Raw genomic sequence first — 24,060 nt, forward strand, 5'->3', positions numbered from 1 at the left:
GTCGATTTATAGCACTACTGTTCAACCCCTATTGTACACTTTTCTCACCTTCCAATATCTCATGGATTAAACAATTTAATATGGAAACTTTCAGGATGAATCAAACCACTGTATTTTTTTGTCACCAATATACAGTGGGGAGAACAAGTATTTGATACACTGCTGATTTTGCAGGTTTTCCTACTTACAAAGTATGTAGAGGTCTGTAATTGTTATCATAGGTACACTTCAACTGTGAGAGACGGAATCTAAAACAAAAATCCAGAAAATCACATTGTATGATTTTTAAGTAATTAATTTGCATTTTATTGCATGACATAAGTATTTGATACATCAGAAAAGCAGAACTTAATATTTGGTACAGAAACCTTTGTTTGCAATTACAGAGATCATACGTTTCCTGTAGGTCTTGACCAGGTATGCACACACTGCAGCAGGGATTTTGGCCCACTCCTCCATACAGACCTTCTCCAGATCCTTCAGGTTTCGGGGCTGTCGCTGGGCAATACGGACTTTCAGCTCCCTCCAAAGATATTCTATTGGGTTCAGGTCTGGAGACTGGCTAGGCCACTCCAGGACCTTGAGATGCTTCTTACGGAGCCACTCCTTAGTTGCCCTGGCTGTGTGTTTCGGGTCGTTGTCATGCTGGAAGACCCAGCCACGACCCATCTTCAATGCTCTTACTGAGGGAAGGAGGTTGTTGGCCAAGATCTTGCGATACATGGCCCCATCCATCCTCCCCTCAATACGGTGCAGTCGTCCTGTCCCCTTTGCAGAAAAGCATCCCCAAAGAATGATGTTTCCACCTCCATGCTTCACGGTTGGGATGGTGTTCTTGGGGTTGTACTCATCCTTCTTCTTCCTCCAAACACGGCGAGTGGAGTTTAGACCAAAAAGCTCTATTTTTGTCTCATCAGACCACATGACCTTCTCCCATTCCTCCTCTGGATCATCCAGATGGTCATTGGCAAACTTCAGACGGGCCTGGACATGCGCTGGCTTGAGCAGGGGGACCTTGTGTGTGCTGCTGGATTTTAATCCATGACGGCGTAGTGAGTTACTAATGGTTTTCTTTGAGACTGTGGTCCCAGCTCTCTTCAGGTCATTGACCAGGTCCTGCCGTGTAGTTCTGGGCTGATCCCTCACCTTCCTCATGATCATTGATGCCCCACGAGGTGAGATCTTGCATGGAGCCCCAGACCGAGGGTGATTGACCGTCATCTTGAACTTCTTCCATTTTCTAATAATTGCGGCAACAGTTGTTGCCTTCTCACCAAGCTGCTTGCCTATTGTCCTGTAGCCCATCCCAGCCTTGTGCAGGTCTACAATTTTATCCCTGATGTCCTTACACAGCTCTCTGGTCTTGGCCATTGTGGAGAGGTTGGAGTCTGTTTGATTGAGTGTGTGGACAGGTGTCTTTTATACAGGTAACGAGTTCAAACAGGTGCAGTTAATACAGGTAATGAGTGGAGAACAGGAGGGCTTCTTAAAGAAAAACTAACAGGTCTGTGAGAGCCGGAATTCTAACTGGTTGGTAGGTGATCAAATACTTATGTCATGCAATAAATGCAAATTAATTACTTAAAAATCATACAATGTGATTTTCTGGATTTTTGTTTTAGATTCCGTCTCTCACAGTTGAAGTGTACCTATGATAAAAATTACAGACCTCTACATGCTTTGTAAGTAGGAAAACCTGCAAAATCGGCAGTGTATCAAAAACTTGTTCTCTCCACTGTATTTTGTGCTTAAAGGCTCTCTAAACCGTTGTTTTATTTTATTAAAAATACATATCTAACCCTAAATCATATACAAGATCAGAGTATTTTTTAATCTATCAATTCGTGCTGAAAAGGAGACGAATGTGTGCATTTAGGCCTACATGGTTTCTTTCATTGATCCCTGATATTCTGAACCGTTCTCTCCATATATTCTTGCGAGTCTGTCGAGAAAATTCAAATTAAAAGTTTCACCAAATTGAAAGGGATGGCTTTAAATAAATGTACTGAAAACCCGATTGAATGAAAATTCCACAAGAAAATCGGTTGGCTAGCAAGTGGGAGGGTTTTCAGCAGTTGAATTACATTTATTCAGCGCGTGCAAGGGGACCACGCCTGCAAAGCCCATTACGCACCTTCATAAGGTAAGCCTGAATACCAACTACTGAGAAGTGCATAGGAAAGGCGTGCATAAGAAATGCGTGATTTCCTAACGCCTCGATCACACCGACAGCTTTATTGCGTTTTGGTACACCAGAAGTACATTCATTTACAATGAAACACTGCGTTTGCCTTGCAGCATTGCGTTGCAGAGGCAGTTACATTCTGTGTGGTGCATACCTTATATGCATTATATGCATCGAATTGTATGCATATACTTGACAGTAATAGTAGCAAAAGTTGAATGTTGAACTTTTGTTGCAAACATATCCAGTAAAAATGTTGGATTACATAATTTAAAAAACGAAACGTTTGAATGCAGAGTGTATTACACAGCATTGATACTGTAGGTCTGATCGAGGCATAGTCTGAATCGGCCTCTTTGTGATTAAGGGCTCTATTCAATCTGTATAGCTGAAGCGTTACAGATTGCGCCATAGAAATGTAAAGGTAATTTCCGATTGAACGAACATATGTAGCATTTACCGTGAATGCAGTCTCTGGGAACATTGCCTTTAAATGTCAATCACGCTGTAATGCGGAACTTCCCTGATATGGATTGAATAGAGCACTAAGAGTTGTGTGTGTGTGTGTGTGTATATATATATATATATATATATATATATATATATATATATATATATATATACACACACTTTATATCTACATCCATTCCTTTCCCAAACATTCATACAAAAATTTGAGAACAAACCCAAAATATGACTTTTTAGATGATAATTTTTTATGTTGATCTGAATCGGTGGAATTGTTCAGTTTGATAATTAATTTAAAAGGGACTTCTCTTGTGGCAATAGTCTATAAAACAGGAACATGCATGCTAAAATTGACACCCTAACCCAAAGCCTATGGGTCAGACCTTTGTACAGTAAGCTAGATCATTAAAAGTACATGGTGGAGAATGCTGGCCATGGCTCATTAGATGTTTGTAGTATTTGGAATAGGCCTTCATGATCATTGTCTTCATTAGTATTTTTTATTTTGCAACATTGACCCTTCACTTTTTTAACTTAAATAATTGTGTATTTCTTTTTTCCCCCGTTGGTAATATAGCTGCCAATTTCTAAAACATCTCAGGAGGCCTTGGTGTGTGGAATCAAGGCGAAAATATGACTTGTCGTCTAAATAATCTGAGTTTGCATTTCATTCATTAGTGGTATATAATATAATTTCACACTAAACACATTTCCTAGTTAACTGAAATATACTTTGGTAATCCATTTATCTGCAGATATATATATATATATATATATATATATATATATATGAAACAATCTATATAATATGTGGTGACCTCTTCGACCAATAAAGTGAATAAAAATAGAATCCTGTAACTGATATTCACTAATCTTGGATTCACACTGATTGACCAGTTTAAAGAAAATATACCAAACACAATCAATATTCATTTAGCTTAAGGAAAAGGGTAAATCTAACTAAAAACATATGAATGGAACACTGTTTACCACAAACACTTCAATATATTTAAATACTACACTTTGTTCAGGATAATGTGCATGCGTTGAGTTACACAACAGGCCTGGAGTGGGGCTCTTCTTGCACAGCATGGACAGAATCATGTACACAATCATCAATTTGAAGTGTATAAACACGATTAGTTCGGAATAAGTAGGTGACAGTTAGGCTATGACTATGAGGTTGAGGGGATAACAGTTCAGTCTTGTTGACTAAAACCATGGTTATGGTGAGGCACTCCAAAACTCAATGTGGTTTCTTTCTTTCTTTCGTAGTTTTTTTTGTGTTCGAGTGTCCTCTCGAAGAGACAACCTCTTCAACACAGGAGCAGATACGTTTCAGATCCCTTAATATCCATTTGAGGATGGAGAATAATTCACAATGATCACCAGCGGATTCATCTCATGCTACAATTGTGCAGGCGACCGGTCAGATTTAGGGGTGTTTCGTGAATCTGCCCTAGATGAGACAGATAGATCTGTGTTGGTGCTCCCGAGTTACCCTTATGCCGTCCAAGCAGAGCCAGTACCAGAAGTGGAAGCGCTTGTTTTCTATTCTTTGATTCAATATTCAGAATTATACTGCAATCACATACGTATAGGTACGGTGCTGGGGTGGAGATTTGTGACAGGGGGTAGATAAGGGTGGGTTGGGGTAGATTTGTGGTTTGAGGGAGGCTCAACCACATAGATTCAGTGACACATACTCTAAATCAACCATATACTGTGATTCTTTCCAAAACAATTGGAGAAAATAAAAATAACAAAATAGTTTTACTGCATGCCAAAACTGTCCTGGCACTTACTTAAAGTGCTAGGATGAAAATTAAATGAATAGTTAGTATATAATTGCAGTGAAAAACTGCAGAGTAATGGCGAGATCTGATCTAGCTATCCCGCTCGCATCTCCCAGATCTTACTCCAACTGGCTGCAGTACACACTCATACCACCAGAGGAAGCTATGAATCGGTGCTTAAACTGGGCAAGTTTGTTTTTATTAAACACTGATTATGTCCTCAAACCTTCAATCACAACGAGTATTAGCTCTGGATAAAGTGCTTTTCTGTCTTAGCCACCACAGAGGAGATGAACACAAAATAACTTTATGGTCCATAAGACCTGGCTCTAAACATTCTGATGAGCACACCGCCAAATTGTCAGTTGTTAATGTGTTCCAATGAAAAACATCAATGTTATACAACCAAATGAAAAATGATTCGGCAAGTGAGAAACAATATTGCACATAATCTTACAAAACGCTAAGACTTTGTCCACAGTGATAAAACAATGTACAACAAAGGACAACAAACATCGCCGTAGGCTACAGAGTTTTTGACTGCAGTGTTATATACAAAGCAAAAGGAACATCTCTCAGGCCCATCCATTCAACTCATAAGCTCATATTACGTTACGCAACATTAATTTAGCAAGATTGACAACAATATTGTGAACTCATACTTTTTTTTTGCAAAATACTTGTTTTCAATGTCTAACTATGTAACCATGAGGCAATCATTCTCAGGTTCTCGTCTGTGACCAAAGCAACGTCATGTAGCTTAATCACAGACCCCCAAAGTGAGCCCTAGTGTAGATGGAGGACACTCCCCTTCCAAACCACTTGCCTTGTACATATAAGTCATCACACCATATACCACTGAAACAAATATTTCCACATAAGACCATGCAAACAGTAACTATAAAACACATTGGAAATTCAAACAAACTCATTTCCCATAAATCCTTTTTTTCACCAACATCTGAGATCTTTCCTTTATAAATAGATTAAAGGCTCAGTCAATGCAGGCAATGTTATAGTAAAATCCCAAAATAGCCACGTATTTTGAAAGTTGATATGAGTGTCTATTAATAAAATTTTGTAATAGTAGAGCGTCATATGGTTGTAGTCATATATTGGCCATATGTATAAACTAGCAGTGGCTAGGCCAGTAGCTAGAGTTTGCTCTAGTAAGAGATCTGATGTAACTGGCAGAGAACTACCAGTGAATTACAGTTAACACTTTATTGCACTATTGTTGTCAATTCAACTCGATAAAACTTTCAAACTTGTAGTCTGGGCTCAGAGTTTCTCTAGAATAAATGTGGATTTAAGAGGATGGAATAATCAAGAGTGCCATTTGTGAAAAGAGGAAAAAAGCACAGGGGGGAACTGCCCCGGACCCCCAAACAAATTGCACCCTAATGGTATAAGTATTGCCTCAAGATACTGTATAATATATTCAGGAGAGTTCTCTTCCAAAGCTGAAAATGACTCCTGTCCAGAAAGACTCAGGCCAATAGTTAATAGGTAAAGCCAGGTCAAGTCATGGAGGAGACAAACCACCAGCATTGATATGTATTTCTATATATGCCTACCCCTTTTCTGATATTCTTTGTATGTTCCTTTAGACATGTTAATTTACAGTACAAATAAATCTAATAATACTAGCAGAATTCACAACATATGAGTCTGAGTTTCAAACAACACTTTAAACATAAATACTGGTTTCAACAGCTCTATAAACTAGTTTCATTGGTTGTTTTGATTCCTCTATTGTATATATGTATATATTTATATTCATAGTTCAGCTACAAGTGCAACTGACTTTCAAAACACAAAATAAATACATGATGATAGTTGTCCTTGGTCAGTGTGAGATATTAATAAATTCCTTAGACATACGAAATCTACATACAAAATAGATGAGTAAAAAAATTTATAACATGAATATGTGAGACCAAATTTAAGCTATTTCTTTCAAAATGCACTTTATACGTCTTTGTTCTAATTAGCTAATAATCCATTCATTGTCAGGGACATACATATTGGCTCAAATCTGTGCCAATTTTGTGGATACGAAATCACATATTTGGATTATACTGCATAGAGTTCAGTGTTACGGATGGGGTGAGGTTAATAGCTGTGTAAACCTTTTCCATTCCATCACTTTATAGTTATTACTAGTCAATTGCACGCTAACCCTTCAACCTAATGCACAATTTGTGCTCTGTAATTTAATCAATATTAGACTTTCATAGATCTATTTCATTTAAAAAATATTTTTTTATATGGCACATGTAAACATATCTAAATTTGGCAAAACAACATAATATTTTTTTGCGATCATTTAAATGATATCTCTATTATATAAATATGTATAACTTTTGTCTATAAACATAAGAAACAACATTTTGTTTTCTAGGTGGAAAAATAACATATGTTCATTTAATGAACTGGTAAATTCATTAAATCACTTGTTGCACAGTGGCGGACAGTGCAGGTGCAGTACTCGTCAAGGATACAGTGATAGTTACATAGTGATAGGAGCCTAAGCAATCCAAAAGCAGTTTTGAGCCGACCCTTTGAGAGAAGGAACATTTTCTCCACTATAAGCTTTTTAGTAAGTCACAAAAACACTATACTCATAATTAACAACACACGTCAGAGCTTTTACACTATTTACAGTGATCCACACTGGGGTCAAGGGGTGTGGCTGTCTGACAATGATGAAGTCACTGCTCATAATCTATCCCTGGCTATTTTTCGTTTCTTGTTCTTAGCGGAAAGGTCGTCTGACAGAAGAGCAGGGGCTCTTTTTCAATTGTCTTTCCTCGATTCTTTGTCTCTCCTCGGTCCAAGGAGACGAGCAAAGGGGATGGTAGGAGTCAAGGAAAGACAATTGAGAAAGAGCCCCTGCTTTTCTGTCAGACGACCTTTCTGCTAAGAATGATCCTCACAGTTTAACAATGTATCAATATCTAAAACCAAACTAGCCTTGTTGTTTTTGGCACTAACAGTGGCTGGAGCTAGAAGGGGGTCATAGCCACTTAGAAAGGGGGAAAGGGGACAAGTATAAATATGATGACAGTGCGAGAGCAAAAACAAAGTACAGCGACATGAGGACGACATGTTGCAGAGTACTCAAGATGAGGTCAAAGTTCATAGAGCACGATCTATGTCATCACGGAGGCTTGCTTGTTTCTCTCCCATCTTCCTCCAACCTTTGTTCCTTCGTTCACGACTTACCCTGATTAAAAGAATGACCACGTTCTCTTCAAACCACCGACCATGACCGTGGGTAGCAGTCTTTCTCGACGGTGGTCATCTCCGCACTTAATGAACAGGGTTTCCCATAGGAGTTTTTTGATATTCTCTCTTCGCTGTGGTTTTGCAGGGTCATATAAATGACTAGCTACACAACGTCAACGTCCTCAGTTCTCCACTGACCACTGTTCAGTCTTGCGGTAGGCTACTCCATGTTGACAGGTAGGTGACTCCAAATCGATGGCACTCTAAAACATCCCCTCGAAAAAAACAAACCACAATCGGATGAATGAGACACTTAGGCTGTGTTTACACAGGTAGCCCAATTCTGATATTTTTTCCAATAATTGGTCTTTTGACCAATCACATCAGATATTTTCACATCAGATATTTTTCAGAGCTGATCTGATTGGTCAAAAGACCAATTAGTGAAGAAAATATCAGAATTGGGATGCCTGTGTAAACACAGCCTTAAACACACACACAGGCACACACATCACACTGAACAACCCAGCTCACCTAACCCTCTGTATCCTTGACTCCATAGACGAGTGACCAGTGGATTGACCAATAGGCAGATATCAACAGCACAAAGGGGGTGGAATTGGACAGTGACGCCTACCTACAATCAGCAGAGGGCAGTATTTCACGCTATTTCATTTCAGATTACTGATTGATAATCTTGCTGGGTGAATTGGAAGTGGACAAAACCTTTCCTTTCTAGGTTATTTGGGCCATGGAGAGGGGGAGGCGAAGTCTCTGAGCCATCTGCTCTAGATGATATGTGGTCTGGATATGAAGCTAAAAGAGGCTACCTCTGACATCCTATAGGACCAGAAAAGGCTCTAAAGTGTGTGAGGTAATCTAAATAGTTGGCATCCTACTAGTCTGAATAGACCGTGTGTGTGTGTGTGTGTTTTAAGGCAAAACAGAAGATAGAGTGAAGAGAGGCAAGGTGAGATGGGGTATTGCTTGGGTGTGAGGGGAGTGTCTTACAGAAACAAATGGAAGGGGGGATCTGTGTAGAAGTGGGGATGAAGGGATTTGGGGGGAGGGGGGGGGGGGGGGGGCTGCTCTCTCAAGAGTAGATGGTGATGACCTCGCGACCGCCACCGCGAACCAGGAGAACCCTGTTGAGACCTTCAGTCAGGACCTCCAGGAACTCCATGTCTGAGAGGGTGCAAAAGTTAAGGAAAACAACTAACAGGTGCACCTCTGTAGCGCCATGCTTACTTTAACTAGTAGCCAGATACTTATTTGTTTTAATATTTATTTTATAAAAATGTTTTACCTACCTCCAACAATTTTTTATAATAAACTTGATCTCCACTATAAAAAGCATCTAGACATTATCTCCCATTTCTTTTAGACTAGCATTTGGTTTTCAACAACAGAGATTTGTATAAACCTTGCTGCCTGTCTCTCCGACCTTTTCAATATTGAATTGCGATCTACACCGTCCCATATTAAGTGAATGTGTCCAAACGAGACAGACAGCAAATTGAGCTGGTTGTCATAGTAACATACACAACTTTTTTTCAGTTGACTGGCTAAATCGATACTTTGTTGTGAAAACTCAAATGGATGAGTGGAACATTTCTTTTGATCTTTTCGGCGGCATGACTATGGATGAATGGGAAAAAGAGATGCCAATAATACCCAGGCATGCAGATTTGGGGGATCCTGCATTGAATGACCTAGAGAAAAGCCGCAACGAAAAAAACAGTTAAGAATACAAACTGGGCTGTGCGGTGCTTCGAGGGCTGGCTAGCAGAGAATAAAAAAGTTGTTGACTTCAAAACTGTCACTAAGGAAGAGTTTAACATCCTTCTCCGACAGTTTTATGGAAATGTACGAAATGGGAAGGGCGGGCAGTACAGGATAAGTAGCTACCTGGCACTCCGGAGTGGGCTCAACCGGTTTCTAAATGACCCACCCATCGGTCGCAGCTGGTGCCTTATGAAGGACACTGAATTTACCACCTCATGTACAGTATTTCTGGGCAACATCAGACAGCTAAGAAGGCAAGGAAAATATATCACAAACAGCCACACTCCCATCACCGATAAGGACATGGCCCAGCTCCAAAACTCACAGGCTCTGAATCCTGGTACACCAAGGGGTCTGGTCCAGAAAGTGTGGTTGTTTTCCTGCCTTGTTAGAGCAGCCAAATACTGCACAGAAAATGACCATGGTGATGAATCAACAAGTTTTAGGCAGTGTTATCATGCAGTTTGGGGTAGCCACTCAGCTGTATTTTCTGGGTGACCTAAATATTGACTGGCTTTCCTCAAGCTGCCCACTCAGGAAAAAGCTTCAAACTGTAACCAGTGCCTGCAACCTGGTTCAGGTTATCAGTCAACCTACCAGGGTATTTACAAACAGCACAGGAATGAAATCATCCACATCTATTGATCACATTTTAACTAATGCTGCAGAAATCTGCTTTAAAGCAGTATCCAAATCCATCGGATTTAGTGATCACAATATGGTAGCCATGTCTAAGAAAATCAAAGGTCCAAAGGCTAGACCTAATATTGTGTATAAGAGGTCCTACAAGAGGTTTTGTAGTGATTCCTATGTTGTTGATGTAAAGAATATATGTTGGTCCGTGGTGTGTAACGAGGAGCAACCAGACGCTGCACTTCACACATTTATGAAATTGCTTACTCCAGTTACTAATAAGCATGCACCCATTAAGAAAATGACTGTAAAAACTGTTAAATCCCTGTGGATTGATGAGGAATTGAAAAATGTTATGGTTGAGAGGGATAAGGAAAAAGGAATTGCAAATAAGTCTGGCTGCACAACCGATTGGCAAACGTACTGCAAATTGAGAAATCATGTGACTAAACTGAATAAAAAGAAGAAGAAACTATACTACGAAACAAATATAAATGACATAAAGAATGATAGTAAAAATATTTGGAGCACATTAAATGAAATTATGGGCAAAAAGGCAAACTCAGATCCATCATTCATTGAATCAGGTGGCTCATTCATCACAAAACCCACTGATATTGCCAACTACTTTAATGATTTTTCATTGGCAAGATTAGCAAACTTAGGCATGACATGCCAGCAACAAATGCTGACCTACACATCCAAGTATAACTGACCAAATTATGAAAGACAAGCATTGTAATTTTGAATTCCGTAAAGTGAGTGTGGAAGAGGTTAAAACATTATTGTTGTCTATCAACAATGACAAGCCACCTATGTTTGACAACTTGGATGGAAAATTAATGAGGATGATATTGACGATATTGCTCCTACTTGCCATCTCTTCAATCTAAGCTTACAAAAAAGTGTGTGCCCTCAGGCCTGGAGGGAAGCAAAAGTCATTCTGCTACCCAAGAATAGTAAAGCACCCTTTACTGGGTCAAATAGCTGACCAATCAGCCTGTCACCAACCCTTAGTAAACTTTTGTAAAAAATTGTGTTTGACCAGATACAATGCTATTTTACAGTAAATAAATTAACAACAGACTTTCATCACGCTAATAGGGAAGGGCATTCAACATGCACAGCACTTACACAAATGACTGATGATTGGCTGAATGAAATTGATAATAAAAAGATTGTGAGAGTTGTTTTGTTAGACTCCAGTGTGGCTTTTGACATTATCGATCATAGTATGCTGCTGAAAAAAAACCTATACAGTGCATTCGGAAAGAATTCAGACCCCTTGACTTTTCCACATTTTGTTACGTTACAGCCTTATTCTAAAATGTATTCAATTGTTTTTCCCCTCTTCAATCTACACAAAATACCCCATAATGACAAAATTAAAACAGGTTTTTTGACATTTTTGCAAATGTATTAAAAATAAAAAACGGAAATAGTACATTTACATAAGTATTCAGACCCTTTCCTCATTACTTTGTTGAAGCACCTTAGGCAGCGATTACAGCCTCGAGTCTTCTTGGGTATGACACTACAAGCTTGGCACACCTGTATTTGGGGAGTTTCTCCCATTCTTCTCTGCAGATCCTCTCAAGCTCTGTCAGGTTGGATGGGGAGCATCGCTGCACAGCTATTTTCAGGTCTCTCCAGAGATGTTTGATCGTGTTTAAGTCCGGGCTCCGGCTGGGCCACTCAAGGACATTCAGAGACTTGTCCCGAAGCCACTCCTGCATTGTCTTGGCTGTGTGCTTAGGGTTGTTGTCCTGTTGGAAGTTGAACCTTCGCCCCACTCTGAGGTCCCGAGCGCTCTGGAGCAGGTTTTCATCAAGGATCTCTCTGTACTTTGCTCCATTCATCTTTCCCACGATCCTGACTAATCTCCCAGTCCCTGCTGCTGAAAAACATCCCCACAGCATGATGCTGCCCCCACCATGCTTCACTGTAGGGATGGTGCCAGGTTTCCTCCAGACGTGACGCTTGGCATTCAGGCCAAAGAGTTCAATATTGGTTTCATCAGACCAGAGAATCTTGTTTCTCATGGTCTGAGTCCTTCATGTGCATTTTGGCAAACTCCAAGCGGGCTGTCATGTGCCTTTTAGAGAAGAGTGGCTTCCGTCTGGCCACTCTACCATAAAGGCCTGATTGGTAGAGTGCTGCAGAGATAGTTGTTCTTCTGGAAGGTTCTCCCATCTCCACAGAGGACCTCTGGAGTTCTGTCAGAGTGACCATCAGGTTCTTGGTCACTTCCCTGACCAAGGCTCTTCTCCGCCGATTGCTCACTTTGATCGGGTGGCTAGCTCTAGGAAGAGTCTTGGTGGTTCCAAACTTCTTCCATTTAAGAATGAAGGAGGCCACTGTGTTCTTGGGGAACTTCAGTGCTGCAGACATTTTTTGGTACCCTTACCCAGATCTGTGCCTCGACACAATCCTGTCTCAGAGCTCTACGGACAATTTCTTCGACCTCATGGCTTGGTTTTTGCTCTGACATGGATTGTCAACTGTGGGACCTTATATAGACAGGTGTGTGCCTTTCCAAATCATGTCCAATCAATTGAATTTACCACAGGTGGACTCCAATCAAGTTGTAGAAACATCTACAAGGATGATCATTGGAAACAGGATGCACCTGAGCTCAATTTCGAGTCTCATAGCAAATGGTATGAATACTTACCTAAATAAGGTATTTCTGTTTTGTATTTTAAAAACCTGTTTTCGCTTTGTCATTATGGGGTATTGTGTGTAGATTGATGAGGATCATTTTTTATTTAATCCATTTTAGAATCAGGCTGCAATGTAACAAAATGTGGAAAAAGTCAAGGGGTCTGAATACTTTCCGAATGCACTGTTTATGGCTTTACACCCCCTGCTATATTGTGGATTGAGATTTACCTGTCAAATAGAACACAGTGTTCTTTAATGGTAGCCTCTACAACATAATCCAGGTAGAATCAAGAATTCCTGAGGGCAGCTGTCTAGGCCCCTTACTTTTTAAAATCTTTACTAATGACCTGCCACTGGCTCTGAGTAAAGCCTGTGTGTCTATGTATGTGGATGACTCAACACTAGACACGCCAGCTACTACATCGAGTGAAATCACTGCAATACTTAACAAAGAGCTGCAGTCAGTTTCAGAATGAGTGGCAAGAAATAAGTTAGTCCTAAATATTTCAAAAACGAAAAAGATTATATTTGGGACAAATCATTCACTAAACCCTAAATCTCAACTAAATCTTGTAATGAATAATGTGGAAATTGAGCAAGTTGAGGAGACTAATCTGCTTGGAGTAACCCTGGACTGTAAACTGTTATGGTCAAAACATATTGATACAACAGTAGCTAAGATGGGGAAAGGTCTGTCCATAATAAACCGCTACTCTGCCTTCTTAACAACAATATCAACAAGGCAGGTCCTACAGGCCCTAGTTTTGTCGCACATGGACTACTGCCCAGTCATGTGGTCGGGTGCCACAAAGAGGGAATTGGGAAAATTACAAATGGCCCAGAAGCAGGGCAGCACGGCTGGCCCTTAAATGATACGCGTAGAGCTAACATTAATAATATGCATGTCAATCTCTCATGGCTCAAAGTAGAGGAGAGATTGACTTCATCACTACTTGTTTTTGTAAGTATTGACATGTTGAATGCACCGAGCTGTCTGTTTAAACTACTAGAACACAGCTCAGACACCCATTCATACCCCACAAGACATGCCACCAGAGGTCTCTTCACAGTCCCCAAGTCCAGAACAGAGTATAGGAGGCGCACAGTACTACATAGAGCCATGGCTACATGGAACTCTATTCCACATCAAGTAACTCATGCAAGCAGTAAAATCAGATTGAAATAACATATAAATACACCTTATGGAACAACAAGGACTGTGAAGAGTCACACACACAGGTACAAACACACCAGTGGAGGCTCCTCAGAGGAAGAAGGGGAGGACCATCCTCCTCAATGAAATTTCATAAAAATAAAAATAGTGAAACATTAAAAAAGTTATCATTTTTAGATAAAACTATACTAAATATATTAATATGTCACAAAATAATTAAAACACACTGTTTTGCAATGAATGCCTATAGTAACTTCAACAGCACTCTCTGGAGTAGCACCACGGTGTAGCCGGAGGACAGCTAGCTTCCGTTTTCCTAAGCCGGCTTGTACGCCTCTGTTACAGGAGTGGGTCACAGTTCCGGAGCGACCCACTAGGTGTCATCCTCCGACAACCATATGCACCTCCTCACTCACAGTCGGGACTAATCATATTCCTATTGGTGTCACCTGTGTCTATCTGATTCACCTGTATATTTATGCCCTCACTTCCCTGTGTTCCCTTGCTCAGTTTTCTCTGCTAGTTTCACTATGCCAAGCAGTACTAATCAGTGTCTGATCACGGGACGTATGGACAGGTACGTGAGAAGTGTTCTCCCTGTTTATTTATTATTTCAGTCATAGTTAGTATTTTGTATTTTTGGCTGTCTGCCTGTTTTTTGGAGTCTTATTTGCTCCGCCTTTCTTTTTAGTGTAAAGTCCGTTATTTTGTATCCTGGCTTCAGGACCATCAGTAAAGATCCTTGTTTCACCATCTCTGCCTACTGCCTACTGTCTAACCTGCACCACACCTGGGTCACACCTCACACCAACCCTTACAGAAAACTGAGCCACTATGGACCCAGCGGAGGCAGCACAGTATCATAGCGCATTGGCAACGCAGGGAGCCATGTTGAACCAGCACGACCACAGCCTGCAGCAGATCACAGAGAATCTCCGCCAGCTGACGATCGCCGTGCAGAGCCGGGTGGACACCCGACCAGCACCGGCAGCCGGCGGAGTGGAAGCCGCGGCAGCAGCATCTCCAGTCTCGCCTGCGACATTGCGGGAACCCAGCCTACCACCTCCGGAGAGATAAGACGGACGTCCAGAGGGCAGATATTCAGCCTACAACCCTCCTCCTTCCCGACGGAGCAGGGCCGGATGGCCTACATTATCACTCTGTTGACGGGTCGGGCCCTTTCCTGGGCTACTGCGGAGTGGGAGAGCCAAACTCCGGCGTGCTCCGATTTCTACCTATTCACCCGGGAGCTACGCAAGGTGTTCGACACCTTTCAGTGGTGTCGGGGCAGGAGGCCGAGAGGCGGCTCACGGCCTGTCGGCAGGGTGACCGTTCGGTGGCGGACTACTCCGTGGAGTTCCGGACCCGGGCTCAAGAGGCAGGATGGGAGGAGGCCGCCCTGGTCGTCCTTTACGCTCAGGGGCTATCAGAGGGGATAATGGACTAACTCTCCTTCAGGGAGCTGCCTGAGCGACTGGACGGCCTCATCGACCTCTCGGTGCGGGTAGACAATTGGCGCCGTGAGAGGGCGCATGAGAGAGGAATGACGCAAGGCGCGCTTCCATGTCCCCCTATCAGCCCGGAGGCTTTCCTCCGATTCAGGGAGGAGACGCCTTAGGAGAAGGCTATGCAGGTGTGGCGTGCTTGTCCAGGATATAGAGGCAGAGGCGTCTGCACCAGGGACATTGCCTGTACTGCGGCCAGACAGGTCACCACTGCAAATCATGCCCGGGAGGGCTCGCTAGTATCGGGAGGGGTGCAAGCGAGCCGGAACTGAAACCCCAACTCCAGAGACTACCGGACCTTTCTCCCCGTCAGGCTTTACATTTACATTTGACATTTTAGTCATTTAGCAGACGCTCTTATCCAGAGCGACTTACAGTTAGTGAGTGCATACATTTTTCATACTGGCCCCCTGTGGGAATCGAACCCACAACCCTGGCGTTGCAAGCGCCATGCTCTACCAACTGAGCTACAGGAGGGTTCAGTGGGGCCGCGTTGCGTGTCGGGCGCATTCACTGGTGGATTCTGGGGCCGCGGGAAACCTGATGGACGCGGGGCTGGCCCAAGGGTGGAGCGTTCAGTTACTCTCCCTCTCCGAGTCGGTTCCGGGCTACATCACCCGGCGCACTGTTCCCGTGCGGCTACAGACTCCGTCACCGGCCCAGACCTGGCAGGCATTCCCCGGGAGTATTGGGATCTGGGGGAGGTGTTTAGTAAGAGGTGTGCCAAGGGCCTACCTCCTCATAGGCCATACGACTGTGCTATCGATCTCCTGCCGGGCGCCATGCCCACAAGAGGGCGATTGTTTTCCTTGTCCCGGCCGGAGATGCTGGCCATGAGGGAGTATATCACATCCGTCCCTCTACCTCACCCGCGGGCGCGGGCTTCTTCTTCGTGGGGAAAAAGGACGGTCAACGACATCACGGTTAAGAACCGCTACCAACTCCCTCTGATGACCACGGCATTCGAGTCGTTGCAGGGAGCACGGGTCTTCACCAAGCTGGACTTATGTAATGCCTACAACCTGGTGAGGATTCGGGAGGGGGACGAGTGGAAGACAGCATTTAACACACCCAGTGGGCATTACGAGTACCAAGTCATGCCGTTCGGTCTAGCCAACGCGCCTGCGGTGTTCCAGGCGTTGGTCAATGACGTGCTCCGGGATCTCCTCGACTACAGCGTCTTCGTGTATTTGGATGATATCCTCATATTTTCGAAGGACATGAGTGAACACCAGCAGCACGTTCGGCAGGTCCTCCAACGCCTTCTCCGTCACCAGCTCTACGTCAAGGTGGAGAAGTGTGTGTTCCACACTGAGACAGTCTCCTTCCTGGGGTTCATCGTCACCCAGGGGGACCTACGGATGGACCCAGCCAAGGTCAGCGCGGTTCCTTGATTGGCCCCAGCCCTCATCCCTCAAGATTCATTCTCAATTTTAGCTCCCTAGCCGCTCCCCTGACAGCCATCACCCAGACGAGCGTACGCTCCTTCGCCTGGACCCCGGAAGCGGGGAAAGCATTTGAATAGCCGCATGTGCGTACTCCCTTAAATCGTTTGGAGAAAATATATTTTCTATTTTATTCAGCTTTGTTCAATTGTATTCTTCATACTATAAAATAATATAAAATAATGACACTGAATTCTAACCAAATCTTGTCTACTAAATGAACTAGTGTAGCCCACAGCCACATGGTATAGCCAGATCAAGATCTAACATAAGGACAACTCAGAGTATGCTGTTCTGTTCTTCTGAAATAGACTACATTTTCTTGTGAAGGTGTAGGCTATATTACACGGATTTATGAGACTTTTTTAAATGTAGATGTTCCAAAGGTCTGCATCAGTGGCTTGTAGGCTATGTGTGGAAGCCAGGAGATGCTAAATGTGTTTATGTTAATTGCCGGTCAATTACCGTGAGACCGACTGTTATTTGCTTGACAATTACCGGCTGACGAAATTTCGTGACCGCCACAGCCCTAGTCCCATCATAGCCCATATAAAACTTCTGTAGAAGTGATTAATCACTTCCATACCTTATAGGGTCCAGAGTTTTCCTGGTTAGGTTAACAGATAAGGAAAAACTCCGGGCCCCAGGGGGAAACAATTGCCCCACTTCTCTGGGCCCTATTGTGCCACCAGTCTGCTTGCTGTTGTCAGTTATCGTCAGGTATGTGGATGATCAGGGCTTTATTCAGGAGCGTTTCTTGGGCTACTTTGATGTGTCAACTTCATGGAGAAACCCGTTGCCCAAACCTACGATGGCACAGCTGTAATGGAATGTGTCTGCTACTTGTATTTACAGCTAAGTCCCCTCCTCCTGTTCCCTGATTAAGAGGTGATGACCACTCCACTACCATTGTCAACTCTGTCCTGACATGAACTGAAGCCACGTCTCATGTGCCCTCTCATCCACTGGCACATTGAATGTTTCCTCTCCAAGCACTGTGAGTACCCCTATCAATTTTCTCTCATTACTGTATGTAGAGTCAATCACACACACAAACACAATCACATTATTACACATCAATGATTTTACTCCTTGCTTGGACTAACTCATTCTTAGCTCTTTTGTCTAACTGTGTAGTGTGTTGTGTTATTGTTTTTTGTCTTCCCAGTCAAATCCTGTCCTGCCCTCAGTGGAAGAGTTGAGCTCTTCTCCAACACCATCCATCCATGATGAGCCTGTCCTGCAGTGAAGCCTATGAACACCTCACCCCCTGTCCTGCACTGAAGTCAAGCCTCTGAACACCTCAACTCATGCCTCATACCCTCATTCAATCACTGCTGTGATCCCTTCCCAACACTGTGTAAGTAGCCTTCTCATTCCCATTCCCCATAATATTGTACTATAAATGTCTTTAATAAATGCTTTAGGTTAAAATAATTAGCCTTTGACGATTTGTTAAACACGCGTCGTCGTCTCCGTGCATTCCGCGCCTATACTGTGGGTCTCCCATCCTCCTCAATTGTTCAAGTCACCAGCCTTCACTGAAACACATACAAACACACATAACGTACACACTATACACACATGTACACCTGGATTGTGTGTTGTAGTTGAGTAATGGCCGGAGGGCACACACTTAATGTGTTGTGAAATCTGTTGTAAAATGTATTTTAATGTTTACAAATTGTATTATAATGTATATTACTGCCTTAATTTTTGCTGGACCCCAGCCTTGGCAGCAGCTAATGGGGATCCATAATAAATACAAATACAAATAACCCCATTCAGTGTGAAAATGGACGCCAAGTCCACTTCAGAAGCTCTCTAACAACAAATCTGATTTCGACCATTCACCCTAACCCTAACCCTAACCCTCACCTAAACCCTAAACCTAACTTACAAACAAATAGCTTGTATGCCTGTGCAGGGCTGGCTCCAGGCGTAAGCGACATAAGCGGTCGCTTAGGGCCCACGGCCGTTAGGGGGGCCCCTACCCCCCCCCCAAAAAAACATTTAGTATTTTTTTTACTCAGTCGTGTCTCGACTTACTATTGAGAGTAAGAATAGTAGAATACACCAGGTGCAATTTCTAAATGTGGTTGTGCATCAGCAGTTTTTCTCTTGTTTTGTCAGTCTCAATTAGTTGACAATTAGCCATGTTCATTTTTAGATTGTTAGTTAGTCTAGCCAGCTATCTAAAACTGGCTAAATACTGAACCGGCACACAGGGCCGTGCCCAGTGGCCCTGACCTCCAGGGGGCCCCCATTGATTTAGTTAGTCATTCTCACTCAGATATCATATAAACATGGCATAAGTCATGGCAAAATGTGGAACATTTTGGGAAATTAGCTTTAAAACTGCAAAAATTTGTCTCCACCCCATGGCAAAATGAGAAGAATTGCATTCAATTTGTTATAAAATTATAACATTTGAATTGTAGAATTGCAGGAAATGCAAAACCACATTTTTTCTTTCTGCTGCCATTAAAATGTTTTGCGGCAAGGTGTGGGGCCCCCCAACCAAATCTTGCTTAGGGCCCCCAAAAGACTAGAGCCGGCCCTGTGCCTGCAATAATACATGTTTGTCTGTTCTAATATGACCACCCTTGGAAGCTCCCTGGGAGTGAGAGAGAGAGGATAGAGAAAGAAGGATACAGTTCTCGTCGCCCGCTCGGTTTTTGGGTGGCCCGGGCATGTTAAGGAGCACCAGCTTGGCCTCTGAGGATTTCTTCACGATGACACCGTTCAGCCTCAGTGCTGTGTGCATGCGTCTCACATTGGACTGGTTTCTGATGGAATAAACAAGATGCTAAGCTCCAAACCAAAGGTTAATTTGTTCATAATGCAGTATTATGTTTAGGCATTCAGTGAAACAAACTGTGGAACTGCAACCTTTTTAGGCTACTAATTCACAAACAGCTAAAACAAAATGCTCACTCTTTCACTCATTAAGTCCTTCACTCAAGCATCGACTTTTCTATTCAGAACACTCAAGACATAATCAACCTTTGCTATGCTGACTTGGTCCATGGAATCCTTGATGAAATATATATTAAAAAACACTCTTTCCACAAAATTACTATTTTTTCCAGACCACTGTTTCATGTAAGCTCCACCAATGTTTGAGCCACAGAAATACTTACAGGTTTTCCCACTCACTGCAGCATGACAAGGGAGAGAAACACAAGATTAAAAGTGAGAATGCAAAATGCATCATCACAGTTTTTTCTCTGTATTGAAAGTGCTCTTTTTTAAAACTTCACTGCTGACATGGGATTGTATTAACAGTGGATTAATGAACAAAATACTAAAATATAGTTTTGGAGTGAACTATCCCTTTATTAAGATGTTGAATTTCAACATCCGCCATTTTGACACCAAAAGTCCCAAGACAAGAAGAATGCCAATCAGAATGTTACTCTTCAATAACTTTTGGTTCCAACATGGGAGTATACCAGTTTTTTTTTTTTTTAAGTGAAAAGAGACTTTGCATACTATTGACAACGTTTTGACCACTCAGGTCTTCATCAGGGCTCATAAACCAGTTTTGCCAAACCACACTCACGGCTTCATGTTGAAGATGTCTTTGATGCCCTCCGGGGTGGAGGCGCCAGGCGGCTTGGCCGGCTCACCATCAGCCTTTTCCGTCCAGGTCATCTGGACCTGGGCCGACCCTGGGGTCTGGGCACCCCCCTCGTTGGCCGGGGTCAGGGGGGTAGCCGGGGTGGCGGGACTGGCCGGGGTGGTGCTGTCATGGATGAGCTGGACCTGAGGGGGAGGGGACACAGCGACAGAGACAGACTGAGATCACGAGACAGGGTGGGGAGAGACAAGGCAGATGACCCTATGCCTGTTAGCTCTTATGGGAATTATTATTATCTTAATACTCCCTCTAACTTTACATTTCGTAAGGGGCTTGGGCTAATGCACCTAAATGGTTACAAATATTGACACAATTGACATTTGGGTCCAGGACTCATGTCCTGACATTCTGGTTCTCTCGGAAACATGGTTAAATGGTTCTGTCTCTGATAAAGACATTGATGTAAATGATTATAATGTGTTTAGATGTGACAGATTACAGAAAGGAGGGGGAGTGGCCATATATGTAAAATCAAATTTAATGGCGTCCCAATCTTTAAATATTTGAACTCCTGGTTGTAGATGTATCCATAAACCAGAATATACAGTTGAAGTCGGAAGTTTACATACACTTAGGTTGGAGTCATTAATACTTGTTTTTCAACCACTCCACAAATTTCATGTTAACAAACTATAGTTTCGGTTAGGACATCTACTTTGTGCATGACACAAGTAATTTTTCCAACAATTGTTTACAGACAGATTATTTCACTTATAATTCACTGTATCACAATTCCAGTGGGTCAGAAGTTTACATACACTAAGTTGACTGTGCCTTTAAATAGCTTGGAAAATTCCAGAAAATGATGTCATGGCTTTAGAAGCTTCTGATAGGCTAATCGACATCATTTGAGTCAATTGGAGGTGTACCTGCGGATGTATTTCAAGGCCTACCTTCAAACTCAGTGCCTCTTTGCTTGACATCATGGGAAAATCAAAAGAAATCAGCCAAGACCTCAGAAAAACAATTGTAGACCTCCACAAGACTGGTTCATCCTTGGGAGCAATTTCCAAACGCCTGAAGGTACCACGTTCATCTGTACAAACAATAGTATGCAAGTATAAACACCATGGGACCACACAGCCGTCATACCGCTCAGGAAGGAGATGCGTTCTGTCTCGTAGAGATGAACGTACTTTGGTACGAAAAGTGCAAATCAATCCCAGAACAACAGCAAAGGACCTTGTGAAGATGCTGGAGGAAACCGGTACAAAAGTATCTATATCCACAGTAAAACGAGTCCTATATCGACATAACCTGAAAGGCCACTCAGCAAGGAAGAAGCCACTGCTCCAAAACTGCCATAAAAAAGCCAGACTATGGTTTGCAACTGCACATGGGGACAAAGATCATACTTTTTGGAGAAATGTCCTCTGGTCTGATGAAACAAAAATAGAACTGTTTGGCAATAATGACCATCGTTATGTTTGGAGGAAAAAGGGGGTTGCTTGCAAGCCGAAGAACACCATCCCAACCGTGTAGCACGAGGGTGGCAGCATCATGCTGTGGGGGTGCTTTGCTGCAGGAGGGACTGGTGCACTTCACAAAATAGATGGCATCATGAGGAAGCAAAATGATGTGGATATATTGAAGCAACATCTCAAGACATCAGTCAGGAAGTTAAAGCTTGGTGGCAAATGGGTCTTCCAAATGGACAATGACCCCAAGCATACTTCCAAAGTTGTGGCAAAATGGCTTAAGGACAACAAAGTCAAGGTATTGGAGTGGCCATCACAAAGCCCTGACCTCAATCCTATAGAATATTTGTGGGCAGAACTGAAAAAGCATGTGCGAGCAAGGAGGCCTACAAACCTGACTCAGTTACACCAGTTCTGTCAGGAGGAATGGGCCAAAATTTACCCAACTTATTGTGGGAAGCTTGTAGAAGGCTACCCGAAACATTTGACCCAAGTTAAACAATTTAAAGGCAATGCTACTAAATACTAATTGAGTGTATGTAAACTTCTGACCCACTGGGAATGTGATGAAATAAATAAAAGCTGAAATAAATCATTCTCTCTACTATTATTCTGACATTTCACATTCTTAAAATAAAGTGGTGATCCTAACTGACTGTCACGGTTTCGGCCGAGGCTGCTCCTTCTCCTTGTTCGGGCAGGCTTCGGCGGTCGTCGTCCCCGGAGTACTAGCTGCCACCGTTCGTTGTGTCTGTGTGTGTTTGGTTTGGTCTGATTTGTTACACCTGTTTGCTAATTTCGTCTTGATTATGTGTCCTTTAAGTTCTCGTTGTTTCTGTCTTGTGGTTGTGTGTAGTTGTTCTATGTCAGCAGGTGGTGCCAGTCAGTTTGTGCTCTATGTTATTTGTAGAGTCCGCACGTTGTGCGTTTGTTGTACTTTTACGCTGAGTGCGTTTATTTTTCCCTTGTTCAACCGGCTCTGTTTTTAGCCGTTGTTTCTGTGGACTTTATTAAAGTGTTTTTGGACTTGCATCTGCATCCTGCAATTGATTCCACACCACACCTACGCCCGGCCTTGACACTGACCTAAGACAGGGAATTTTTACTAGGATTAAATGTCAGGAATTGTGAAAAACTGAGTTTAAATGTATTTGGCTAAGGTGTATGTAAACTTCCGACTTCAACTGTATAACTTTTTGGTTACTACATGATTCCATATGTGTTATTTAATAGTTTTGATGTTTTCACTATTATTTTACAATGTATAAAATATAAAAAAATAAAGAAAAACCATTGAATAGGTGTGTCCAAACTTTTGACAGGTACTGTAGATCAGTCGGGTTTTAGACCAGGTCATAGCACTATTTCTACTGCATCCCTAGTTATAAATTCTGTGGTTAACTTTATGGATAAAAGGCAACATTGTGCTGCCCTCTTCATTGACCTGTCAAAGGCTTTCGGTACTGTTGATCACTTACTGCTAATTCAGAGGCTTTCCTAAATTGGCCTAGACAAGGCCGCATGCAACTGGTAAAAAAAATTACTTGACAGATAGAACTCAATGTATATCTACTGATGGTGTTAAATCAGGTTTCCTGGATATTACGAAAGGTGTCCCACAGGGGTCGATCCTGTACTTTTTACTGTTTACATTAATAATATCGACTTGAATGTAAAATAAATAATAATAATCTGCACTTGTATGCTGATGATACTGTTGTGTATGCTATTGCCCCACGGTTGACCAGGCTCTATCTGAATGACAGTCTGCCATCATTGTATTACAGAAAAACTGAATTGACCTGAAATTAGTATTGAATGCAGGTAACACTAAGTATATGTTGTTCTCTAGAGCGCATAAAAATAATTCTGATGATTTAAGCATATGTTCTTTGGATGGTGTCCATATTGATCGTGTCCCTGCTTACAAATATCTGGGCATCTGGATAGATGAAAAACTGTCTTTTAAAAAGCATATTGATGAGTTAGTTAAGAAGCTGAGAATAAAAATGGGCTTCTTCTATAGAAATAGGTCATGCCTCTCGCTAAATAGTAGAAAGCAGATTATTCAGTCGACGTTCCTAGATCCTATATGAACGCAGCAGCCACTTCA

At 42.3% G+C, this 24,060-nt stretch overlaps 1 protein-coding gene across 4 annotated transcripts in view; it reads right to left on the reverse strand.

The window, feature by feature from the left end:
* Positions 1-8,773: 8,773 nt before the first annotated feature.
* Positions 8,774-24,060, reverse strand: part of LOC311138416 (solute carrier family 12 member 5-like) — a gene marked incomplete at both ends in the record, with an annotated part of 278,124 nt that continues 262,837 nt past the window's right edge. For 3 of the 4 annotated variants that reach the window (XM_084173094.1, XM_084173093.1, XM_084173095.1), the window contains 4 exons: positions 8,774-8,865; positions 19,542-19,675; positions 20,030-20,044; positions 20,452-20,654. In XM_084173094.1, coding sequence (XP_084029220.1) covers positions 8,774-8,865; positions 19,542-19,675; positions 20,030-20,044; positions 20,452-20,654 — 444 coding nt within the window. Of the gene's footprint in view, positions 8,866-19,541; positions 19,676-20,029; positions 20,045-20,451; positions 20,688-24,060 lie in introns of all 4 variants that reach the window. The other variant, XM_084173092.1, reaches the window with a different exon arrangement.

The sequence above is a fragment of the Coregonus lavaretus genome (assembly GCF_964263955.1).
Source record: "Coregonus lavaretus genome assembly, chromosome: 12".
NCBI lineage: Eukaryota > Metazoa > Chordata > Actinopteri > Salmoniformes > Salmonidae > Coregonus > Coregonus lavaretus.